General features: G+C 50.4%; 1 protein-coding gene across 1 annotated transcript; it reads left to right on the forward strand.

Moving 5' to 3' along the window:
* Positions 1-1589: 1589 nt before the first annotated feature.
* Crybb1 (crystallin beta B1) lies at positions 1590-11084 on the forward strand (the record flags this gene model as incomplete). Its single annotated transcript, XM_055612515.1, has 4 exons — positions 1590-1708; positions 5759-5891; positions 9118-9260; positions 10901-11084. Coding segments are annotated over 4 exons (579 nt in total), but the record flags the coding sequence as incomplete, so codon positions are not given.
* Between the last annotated feature and the right edge of the window lie 1338 nt (positions 11085-12422).

Genomic DNA, 12422 nt, shown 5'->3' on the forward strand with positions numbered 1-12422 from the left:
TCATCCTCCCTGGCTTGCTCACCATTCTCCCTGTTCTCCTTCCTCCCTGTCCTGTTCTCCATCCTTCCTTTCCTGCTCTCCATCCTTCCCGGCCTGCTCTCCATCCTCCCTGACCTCTTTCTTCCCAGCCTGGGAACCTCAGGGGTTCCACATACCTGAAAGAAAGTGGAGTCCGCTGTAGAGTGTGAAGCAGCCCTCCTTGCCAGGCCAGCCCACATGCAGGAGCTTAAAGATAGAAAAACAGAAATAGGAGAGGAGTGTATTTGGTGGCAGGGACCAAGGAGAGCCACCAGGCCACCAGGTTGACCTCTGACCTTCCTGGAAATTCTCCTCCAAGGTCCAGGTTGCAGGGTTCCTGGAGAGACGGACTCTTGGGGTTTTCTTGCCCTGTCTTCACCCTCAGGCAGAGAACTGGGTTTATGACTCACACCTGGTCTGGATGTGGCTAGTTTTGATTTGTGTTGTTGCATTTAATCATTGATTTAATCATTGATTTAAATTTACTTTTTAACAAGGTAGTAAGCACCTGCAAACCCACAACCCATATATAAGTTAAGATTTGGTGAAAACTACCTGGGCTCTAAGGGTCCCTTGGGACACCTCCTCCATCATCTCCCCACCTCCAAGCATCTGCCATGCGCACCTGGTGCTGGGTAGGTGCCTTGACCCCACTAAATAGCAGAGTTGCAGAAAATGAGTAAAAATCCAAACGAGAGGTGCAGAGATGAAGGAGGGGCTGCCTGCGTGCTGGGCTGTGGACTAGTGAGTCTTTCCTACATTTGGGTCCACAATTAAGGAAAGAACCCAGGCCCTGCCCTGAAGGAGCCCTTTGTAGGTAAGGAGCGGGAAAAGACAAATAGGAGGAGGAGGAAGATGAGGAAGAGAGGGAGAAGGAGGAAGAGGAAGAGGAGGAGAAAAAAAGAGGATGAGGAGAAGGAAGAAGAGGAGTGGTAAAAGGAGGAGGAGGAGGGAGACTCAGGGGCAGAGCTGAGGGTATCACAGTGGGAGGCACTCAGCCCCTACCAAGGGTAGAAGAGGAGCAATCTCAGAGGGCTTCCTGGTGAAAGTGGCTTCTGCACCTAGAACAGGGTCAGGACCACACATGTAGCCTAGGATATGAGTTAGGAAATGGAAGTCCAAGTTGGGGTCACGCCAGGCTGAGAAATAACACAGAGGGCCAAGTAGAAGGGCTGGTAAGACAAAGACATGCTTAGTCTTACCAGTTGGTGGCTGAGGCCAGAAGATCACAGGCTGAAGGCTAGCCCAAGTTACAGAATAAATTCCCAGTCGGTTTAGGCTACATAGAGAGACCTTGGATGGAAGACATGGGTCCCTATTCCTGCTCCCGACGATGGTACTGATCTTGGGTTCAGTGGTGGGGAGTCCGGAGGACAGGCTCATTCACACTCATTCAGGCCTGTGACCTCCTGAGACCCAGACCCCACCTGCTTTGACTGACACATGCCCTTCAAGGGTTTTTAGACTTGAACCCCTTCATCTGTCAGGCTTGGTTCGTTTGGGGTGAGGGTCATGGAGCCAGGCCACACCTCAATCTGTCACCCGGGCATGGGGGGTGCTTCTTTCTGCAGCTGGTTGTCTTCGAGCAGGAAAACTTCCAGGGCCGTCGGTTGGAATTCTCAGGGGAGTGCCTGAACCTGGGGGACCGTGGCTTCGACAGAGTGCGCAGCCTGATCGTCGTCTCAGGACCGTGAGTACATGCTCCACCACAGAGCAGCTACATCCACCTGACACCCAGTGGTCCACACCTGAGGCGCTCCCTATTCTGTCTGCAAACCCCGGAGGGAGGGGTATGGTGCTCCCCCAGTGACGGACGAGGAAACTGAGTCTCAGATGGCCTGCTGCCATCATGGGGGAGCTGCGTGTCCCCAGCCATCCCCTCTCCCAGATGCCTATAGTGTAAGAGGCAGGTGCATGCATGTGACCACCAAGCTGTCTGAGAGAGGGCTACAGACCGGGGGCCTGAGGCTCTGAAGGGCCGAGTCAATGCCTGGTGGTAAAGAGACTGTCACCGGCTCCCAGTTCACAGAAGCAACAGTCTAGCCCTCAGGGGCCGTCCCCATGAGCTGAGGCAATCACGACCCCACTATCGGTTCCTTACTCAAAAGTCCTCCAAGGGGCGTGGCCAGTCAGTGTTTAAGTCATCTCAGGCTATCTACAGCACAAAGGGAAGCCCCAGATTGGGTTCAAGGCCAGATGTAGATCAGGCCTTCCTGTATCTTGTTCAGTCTCCAAGACTCAGCTTCCTTGACTCAGAAGCAAGGAGAGTCAGAATGATTCTGAGGCAGAGTGGGGTTGGCACCGTATAGACATCCAAGTGTGGCAGGTGAGGGTGATGACCGTCTACCTCCTGCTACTGCCCGTGAGTTTCAGAGCACGCCTGGGTCTACGTTCTGATTCAGGGGCCACTCATGCCTCTGTGTCCACTCCATCCCTGACTCAGTCAACCTCAACTCAGCCCCACCCATCCCCCAAGCCCATCTAGGACCGGAACTGCTCGATGTGGCCGTCTTGAGGTTTCAGGATGTTTGGGATGCTGATGACTCAAAGCCAGAGTATTTCTCCTCAAAAAGAGAGAAAGCTGTGCCCATGTTGGGTTTTTGGTTTTGTTTTGTTTTGTTTTTGGTGTTCCGGGAACAGACATGGGCCTGAGATCCAGCAGCAAGGGCTGTGTCAGGATCAGCAGGCATTGTGGGAAGAAAGGGTGAGAGGAGGTGAAGAGGGAAAGGAAGGGAAAGACAAGTACCCAGGAGTTCTCATGTATCACGGGACATGTACCATGAAACCTAGGAGACCTCAGCCTGAAACCCAACACTGTGGCATGACTTGGGTTGGGCACCACCTCTCGGGTTGAGGCTCCGTGTCCGCATTTGACCCCTCTTCTTGCCCGTGGCTCAAATGAACCGTGGACAGTGAGAATGGGCACTGGAACATATACCTGGCATCCCTCACTGCTGCCTGGATCCTTGTGAACCACCTAAAGAGGACAGAGGGGTGTGGAGGGCGAGGAGGAGGTGGCAGGACCACATCTGTCTTGCGTTTTCATAAGCAACAGCATCCCCCTCTCTAGTCACAGATGAGATCACAGTGTGAACCTCGAGTTGGGTCTGCTCCATGGGTTCCCAGGTTTCAGACCCTCAAAACTTCCCAGTGATGCAGGTGCGGCTAACTTCTCTCTCAATGAAGCTTAACTGCCTTCAGAGTGCTCCAAATCGTGAGGTGAACAGCCAACGATGAGCTGGGACTAGAACTCAGGTCTGTCATTTCCCAGAGTCTCTGGTCTTCATACCTGTGCGGCACCCCCTTCTGAGGCTCTCTTCCCGTCTACCCACTCTGTCCATCACATGTATGTCTGTGCTTCCATCTATAGGCCAATATATTGGGTCATCAGTCTTGTATCCGCCATTCTCTTTTATTCATCTTTCCATCCCTGTATGCATGTATTTGTCCATTCATCTAATCGGCGTCTATCCTTCCGTCAGTACCTATTCATTTATTCAGCTGTCTACTCATACACCCATCCATTTATCTACATAACCACTTATCCACCCATTCATTGACACACCCATCCATATGTTCATTAATTTACCTAACCTCCTACCCATCCATCAGTCCATCTCTCCATTCAAATCCACCCATCTATACATACATCCATTCACCTATCCATCTGTCCATCCTTTGATCTTCTCCAGTCTGTTAAGATAACCTCAGTTGACTTCTTTGAGGACAAGTGTAAAATTATCTTTTATTCGCCTGGTTCAGTTGCTGTCTGGGAGGCTTACTGCCTCTGTCTGCTAACCTGGACCTAGTCCTGGAAGCTTCTAGCCTCTGTACAGTCTACCCTAGGCCTAGAATGTTTTCAGCCTGTGAGACTTACTGCTGAATAAGCTCACCCTTTCTTGTTCTTACTAAGCTCTGGGCTGGCTGGTTCAATTCAGCTGTTCTGACTCAAACTCCTCTCCCAGCTGACTTATTCAGTGTGGCTTTTCTCTCAGCCTCAGAGTTGCTCTGTTTGGCATGAAACTAACTCAAACAATCCACTCTAATAACCTGACTCCTCATTCTCCAGCTCATTCGGTCTTCATCTGTGTTCTTTCTCTGCAACCTTTCTATTACTGTCTCGGTAAAACTGCATCTTCTCTCTCTCATTCTATGTTGCTCCTTAAGTAGCTTCCCTTTTCTCTCTCTTGTAAGAGCTGGGCATATTCTGTTTTGTTAGATCTTTCTCTGATTCATCACTGTTTCTGCCACACAATTAGACATCACTTTCTACAAACTTAACTTTACCTTTTTTTTTTTTTTTTTGGATTAAAAGTGTGTACCACCACGCCTGAATCTAAGGTTTTGTTTTGTTTTTACCTGAAACTTGCTCTATACCAGCAAGTTGAACTCAGCTCTGCTTGCCTCTGTCTCCTGGATTAAAGGCATGTTTGTATTCCAGCCAGATCACACTGACCTAGAAGGTCTTTGGATGTGATCTCTTGCCAGACAGCCATGTTCTGAATTACAATTCCTCCACATACAAGTCCGTATCTTCTATTCTGTCACTTGACTGTAGCTGATTCATCCCTCAGACGATGTCCTGAGGCTCCTGGAATGCTTCTGTGAGTCTCAGCTCTTGATGGTGTCTCCTTGTTGCAGTCTTTCTGGTGAGATGGTGCCAGCTGCCCTCAGGGAGATTTCTGTGGAGTCTCTCTTGGTTCTTCAGAACGCCAAACACATACAGTGAGGATCACCACCTCCAAAGTCCTAGCTTTCATCTTCCTAGTCCAGCCACACTGAAAAGGCTCCCATAGATTTTAAACTTCCAGTTAACTCTCTGTGAAAGATGAAGCCCTCGGCATGTGCCAACACACAGAGTACCTGAGACTGGTTACCACACTCATTCTCTGCACCACTCGCCCCAGCTGTGGGCCTTCTGGCTGCCAGTCTAGTTCTCAGCAGATGTGGATTAATTCTTCTCATATCTGAACTCCTGGGACTGCTCGCATTTGCTCCCTTTGATTTTTGTTTCCTTGCTTGGAGACAGGGTCTCACTGTGTAGCCCAGGCTAGCCACAGACATCATGATCTTGCTGCCTTTTCCCTGTAGTGGGATTGCAGGTGCATCATGATGCCTGGCTCCTGGGTTTTATTCTAAATGATCCTTTGAATGCCAGCTTGCACAACTCTGACAGTCAAAAACCTAGTTCTGCTGTGAGTCACAGGTACCTATGAGAAGCCTTGCTTCGAACTCAAAGCAGTGCCTCACACCCTGCCTGCAGCAGGGCTGGGACCAGTGGCCCCCTCCTCCCATGGCTGGAAAGAAGGGACCAGTAGGTATTAGAGTCACATTAGCAGCAAGCAGAGATTTTGTCCCAGCTGTTGTAAGCTCAGAGGTAAATCCTTTTTGATAAGTTAGTTGGCCCCAGGTCCTCACAGTATTTAACGTCTTGTGAATCCCATATTTGCTAAAAATAATTTGCTCAGATAACTGCACACAGTATCTCATTTAATCCTTCACCAGCTCCAAAAACCACTAGTGTAAATGAAGTGATGGAGACTGGGAGAGGGGAAGCTGCTTGTCTGTCGTCACACAGGGGTATATTGCAGAATGAAACCCAGACCCACTGGACACACCTTAGGTTTTCATTTTGGTGCCTGGGCTGCTGTGCAGAGAGGCAGGAAGACAAGCTGCGGAGGGCACTTGCTGATGGTTTCTCCTTTCTGTCTCTGTACCTCTTGGTCCTTCTTGTGTCCAGCTGGGTAGCCTTTGAGCAATCCGCCTTCCGTGGGGAGATGTTTGTCCTGGAGAAGGGTGAATACCCACGCTGGGACACCTGGACCAGCAGTTACCGAAGTGACCGGCTCATGTCCTTCCGGCCCATCAGGATGGTGAGTGGCTGGAACTGGGGCGGACAGCTATGGTAGGGATGGAAGCCTAGTGGCTTCTGGTTTTCCGTGCTCTCAGCAATTCTGAAAACTCTCTGAAATACTCAAATACTCCATCTGCACCCTGCCTAGGCTGTGAGTGATACAGACACTTCTCTGCTCTATGAGTTGGGAGTTAAAGTTCTGGAGACTGAACAAGACGTTTTAGTGTATTCCTTGATTACCCTGTAGAAAGTCAGGTTCCTGGTTGCACACCATACACCCTGGGGAGCTTTTCACCCAACAGGGGCCCTCAACATGCAGAGTGAAGTTTGTGCTATGGTTGGGCATGGTGGGTGACACAGGCCCATGATCCCGGCACAGGAGAGGTGGAGGCAGGAGAATTGTGAGTTCAAATCTAGCATTGGCTACAAGTGAGACCTTGTGGAAGGAAGGAAGGAAGGAAGGAAGGAAGGAAGGAAGGAAGGAAGGGAGGAAAAGTTAGTTGTGAAGTGGCTAAGAAATGGATTTGAGGGAAGACAACTGTGACAATATGACAACGTGATGAATTAGGTTTGTGATGTTTAACTAGATCAGTGTAAAGGAGGTGAATCTAGATTGCAGAGACAGCTCCACATGGTGCGTAGTTTTCCCAGAATTATGAATTGATCATGAGTCACGAGCCAATTACTTCTTACTCACACATGCCAGGCTTTGATGGCACCGACTCTCACCTCTTGAGGTGGGAATGTCTGTGAGGAAAGCACGTTAATGAAGGCTCACCCGGGACCGTGGGGTGGTACCGATGCCTCACTGTGGGTTAGGCAGCCAGAGCGCTCGCGGCACATTGGGAGTCCCAGGCTGGATCTTGGCTTTCACTGAGCACACTGTGAACACTCAGAGCTTAGCTTCAAACCCTTGCATGGCCTGTCTGTGTCCCTCTATGTACGCTGGAACCCTTTAATGAAGTTTCTCATGCCATAAAATTATTTTCGTTGCTACTGTAATTTTGCTACTGTTATGAATCATAATGTCGGATTATACAGGATATTCTGATATGTGACTCCTTCGAAGGGGTGGTGATGGTGACCCACAGGTTGAGAACCAATAATCTATGTAATGGGTTCAGCTGGGAAACAAGCTCAGTGAGGGCCAATGAACAGTAACCAGTCCGGAAGTTGCTATCCACTGTAGTCACTTGTTGGTGTTTTGGGTCATGTGTGTGTTGCTTTGTGCTCTGGAGATAGGGTCCCACTTGCAGCCCTGGCTTCATGTTTTTCCTGGGGTTACAGGCGTGCCCCCCACAATCAGATCCTAAGTGGTTCCTAAATACATGACGTTTGCCTGGTCTGGATTGAAACGGTCCACAAGCATGGAACACACTCCTGGTTTTAAGCCCACCACCACGTCTTTCTCACAAAGTGTAAAAGATCTGGTTTGCAGGGTCACATTGGCCAAATTAAAATTACGACCGTGTTTTAGACATAATTGTTTAAATAAAATATATTAGGAAAATGTAAAAACTCTCACACCAGATCCATTAGTTCTGATTCTATGGGTGCAGCTGGGGCATTAGCCCTTTCTTTCACCACCAACCCACAAGGTCATCTCTTACACCTTGGGTCGTGGTCCAGTAGTCTGACTCACCTCGTGTCCCCTGTGACTGTCCTGGTCCACCATTGTTCTTCTCCTGAGCACCTCCCCCAACCCTACCCCACGCAACTCAACCCTGGGTTTCCTGTCTCTTTTTCATCCTGCTTTCATGAAAATTAGAGAGTTATTTCCAAAATCAAACCTGATCCCTTGCGCAGGGCATAGTGGCACACACCTTTAGCCCAGCATTCGAGGAGACGGAGGCAGGCAGATCTCTGAGAGTTTGAGGCCAACCTGGTCTACAGACTGAATTCCAGGCCAGTCAGAGCTACATAGTTAAGATTAAGACTCTTATCTCAAAAAGGAAACAGTGAAAAACAAAACAAAAACTGGTTACCAGAGTGGGTGTTCCTGAACTTCGGGCTAGCCTGATTCTGCCAGCTCCACCACAGGCCCTGGAAGCCAATCTGTAACTATAAACCTTAGCCTATGCCTCTTGGGGGGTGGGCAAGGGGAACTGGGGCTGGTTGGTAGTTGGCAAAGGGCGGGCAGGTGGGGCAGCCGGCATCTGAGGGGTGGGAACAGAGTCAGTCCAAGGAGGGCAGAAGGGAAAGTTATACAGGGGCCAGCGAGGGCAGAGGCCTGCAGAGGCCTGCAGCAGCTCAGACAGGCTGAAGAAATTAAACAGTTGCACCTAGACAGAGAACAGGGGAGGGACTGAATGGGAGGGGGTGTCCGAGAGGTGGGGTTCTCCAGGGCCTTTTGGGGCACGGTGAGGTCTTACCTCCATGGCAGTGGGGAGCCACAGACTGGCTGACCCTCCCCAAGGTCCTCCAAGTGGCAACAGTTACAGGTAACAGTCACCAGCATTGATTAAGTGCTAACCACATCTCCTGTACCCCCGTCCCCTACCTCACACCATACATCCTCTTCCAGGACACCAGCCTTTGCCTATGCCTTCTCTGCTCAGTGTGACCTCTGCCCTTCTTCCTTTCTCTGACTACCTCACTCCTACTTGACCTACAAAGCACCCTTCCTTAAATTCCATTCTCCTATAATCCCCCCTTGATCCACCTCCCTTCCTTCCAGAAGACTTAGCTGATTTGTTTTACTTACAGTCTTCCACTGTGTCCAAAGAAGGATGCACTCGTGTGTCCTGCCCTCCCCTCCTTTGCTAGTTAACAACAGTGACTAGCATACCCCTGTATTGAGCCCCTGCTGTATGCTGGGTGCTTTCTCTTCCTTTGTGGGGTCTGTACAGCAGCCCTGGTAGACAGAAGCGGTTACAGCACTCACTGTAACAGTGAGGAAACCGAGGCCCAAGCATAGGAAACAAAGGCTGCATGCTGCACAGCTTGTCCACGATGGGCTGGGCCTCATTGCTGGGAATTGAGGATGGTGCTCCTTGGAAAGCTACTATCCCCGGTCTTCTGTGTGCTGTAAATCAGTATGTCTGCCCTCTCTGAGCCTCTGTGCTGTTACAGGGGGATGCTATGTAGGAACTCAAGCCTGTGTGGGTGAGCTCAGCCTTGGGCACCAGAGACATAGCAATAATTACTGCCTCTTCCCAGATGAGGAGGAGCCTCATGGCATAAGCCCTCAGGGTCTCTCCCCGCTACCCCCCAATCCCTTTTCTGATGGGTCTTGGCCTCCCCAGGATTCCCAGGAGCATAAGATCTGCCTGTTTGAAGGGGCCAACTTCAAGGGCAACACCATGGAGATCCAAGAGGACGACGTGCCCAGCCTCTGGGTATATGGCTTCTGTGACCGTGTGGGCAGCGTGGCCGTCACAGGTGGCACGTAAGTATCCAGGTTTTGGGCCTGCAGCAAGTGCAGAGTCTAAAGCTGAGGATGTCAGAAATGGAATCAGGTCCCTGGGAAAGAGAAAAGCCTCGTAACCCTCCACAAATACACACATACAAACACACACCTCCCCACATACAGACACACACACATACCTCCCATACACAGATACAAATCTTCACACACACATCTCCACTCACACAGAGACACCTCCACAGACACACACAGAGAGACACACCTCCACACACAGAGACACATGTACACAGACACACACACATACACACACACACACACACACACATACACACACACACAGTCTTCCAGAACTAGGTCCTGGGGTTCTGCCAACAGATCCCATGGCTCCAGGGCATGTGACAAGTTCTACCTCAGTCTAAATACTAACCCACAAATGTAGAGAATCACAACTTCTCAGGAGTAATAAGGCCCTGGCCAGACTTGATGTGGACAGAGGGTAGGTCCAGCAGAGGTCCCTGGGTAAGGTGGCACCCCATTTGCCCCTCTGTGTTGCTGTCTGCATGATGGGTGGGTGAGGGGTCCTCATTCACTCTGGGATCTGAGGTTCCCAATCAGGGCCCTATCTCTTACTTCCCTGAGAACCTGGGGAGGGTCAGGTGCCTTACCTTCTAGTACTGTGGCTCTTTCTGCCTTCCCGTAGTGCTTCTGGGGTGGTGGCCTTTGCCTGGCTTCCTTTCCTTCTCCCGTGGGACCTGGGGATTCCTTCTCATCTGGGCTCTCAGAATTCTGAGTCTCATCTGAGAGCCTGGCACATGCTGGGCACAGAGAGGAGGCTTGGGTTGAGGCCACTCTCTGCTTAGAGAGGTTTCTTCTGCCCCAGGACACCAGTGTGCTCTGTACATTGAGGACATGGTCCAGCCAGAGCTCCCCTCTGCTCTCAGGTTGGAAGGAACTGGGTAGGATCCAAATATCACTCCAGAGAAGTCAGCTAATGGCAAACAGTGGCTCAGAGAAGGACTCGAAAAGCCCCCAGATCATCCTTGGGCAAGGACCAAGCTCAGACTGACTCGCTGACTGTGCCTTCCTTGGCGAGGGCACTTCTGTGCTGCACTTACTCACCAGCAAAGATGGAAGGAGTAGGGTCACCACCATCCCCACCCCACAGAGGGTAAACTGAGGCCCACATGGCTCAGCTTCTGGGCCTGACTCGTGGTTATCTGACACTGGACAGTGCTTACAGTAGCCTCAGAGACTCAGTGCGTATGATGGACACCCAGGTTTGGAGACATGGCTCCTGATGCCTAGTCCTCATAGGCTGGGAGCTGAAGTCTCACGTACTGGACTCCATTTCTGTTCTTTCCGGGAGGGTCTGTGTCACCATCTTCTTTGGCTGTGGGCTGACTCAGCCTGCAGTGGAGTATTCACTCTATCACTTGAGTATTCCCTAAGCATGCCTGAAACAGCAGCCACATGACTGTGCCCACTTTCCTGAGGAGAATACTGAGGCCTATCAGAAAGGAGACATGGTTCCATACATGGGGTAGGAAGGGCCAAGCCAAGGCAGGTGTGTGCTACTAGGATGCTCGCTGCATGATGGGTGGAGAGAAAGAGGTTTGGAAGAGACTCTGGCTGCCTCTACACCTTCCCTGCTTCCTTCCCAGGTGGGTCGGCTACCAGTACCCAGGCTACCGAGGCTACCAGTATCTGCTAGAGCCTGGTGACTTCCGACACTGGAATGAATGGGGTGCCTTCCAGCCGCAGATGCAGGCTGTGCGGCGCCTGAGGGACCGCCAGTGGCACCAAGAGGGCTGCTTCCCGGTGCTGGCCACCGAACCCCCCAAGTGAACCAAGCTTCTGTAGCCCCTCCTCCTGCAGCCCTCCTGCCTTAGTGTCCCACCCTCCCCTGCTAATAAAAATTCCTACAGCCGAACTGTCCTTGGTTCTGTGAACAGTGTGTACTCACCTGTGACTCCCGGTCACAGCAGCGGCTAGAACAACCTGTCATAAACACAGCAATCACTACGAAGATCATTTTATTTGAGGTGGGCTGATCAGGTCCAAAGTCCCAAGCTGCCCTCAAGCTTATTGTATAGTCAAGGATGACCTTGGAATTCTGTCTTCCCTGTGTAGTGGGAAATAACCTTAAATTTCTGAGCCGAGTTCTTCTTAGAGGTGTGAGCCTCTACTCTTGAGTTTATTTGATGCTGGAGATTGAGCCCAGGGCTTTGCACATGCTAGGCAAGAGTTCTACCGACAAAACTACATCCCCAGCCTATCTGTTTATTTGTTTACTTATTTATTCAGACAAGGTCTGGAGGTTGTCAAGATGGCTCAGCAATCAGGAGCACTCGATGGCTGCACTTTCAGAGGACCTGGGTTCAATGGCTAGATCCCACATGGTACCTCACACGAAGCCATTGCTTCAGTCTATATATTTACACACAGGCACACATATATATATACAAACACACATATATGTATATGTATACACACACACACACACACACACACACACACAACAAGTCCTTTCCATGTAGCCTAGGCTGGCCTTGAATTCAGGATCCTTCTACCTCATTGTCTTGACTGCTGAGATCACAGGTGTGTGCCACTGTGCCCAGCTGCAGGAATCTTCACGCACATCTCACTACAGTTTCCAGGGTACTTGATTACCATTGTAATCCTTCTAGCTGAACATGTGAAGAGTACCAGGCCCAGAGATGAGAACTAACCTCACACAGTGAGCTACTACACCCAAATTCAGGCAGTCTGTCTTCAGAGCCTGCACATCACATTCTCACCCTCCCAGTTGCCCCCAGATGACTTTCTGCTCGACTTGCAACTGGTTGGGTGTGCATTTGCACTCGGCACTTTAAAATAGACACATCGATTTGTAAATAAAACTTTATTATACCACTCCAGGAGACAGAAACTCAGCCTCGTGTCCCGTAGAAAGAAATGAGTGCATGAAGAGATCAGACACCCTTTAAAGAAGGCTGTGTGTTAAGCCACAGCCTCCCGGACTCCAGTCTGCTTATTCCTGACATGACTCGGTGTCTCATTAGCGAGTGTTGGAGAAAAGCACAAACCAGCAGAGATTTTTTTTTTTAAGTGTTCCCGTTTAAAGAATGAAGATTGAAAGGAATGTTACTTTTGAGTAATCAGTTCAGCCATGAGTCCACCCAG

Source organism: Psammomys obesus, unplaced genomic scaffold, assembly GCF_907164565.1.
Source record: "Psammomys obesus unplaced genomic scaffold, mPsaObe1.curated_primary_1811, whole genome shotgun sequence".
NCBI lineage: Eukaryota > Metazoa > Chordata > Mammalia > Rodentia > Muridae > Psammomys > Psammomys obesus.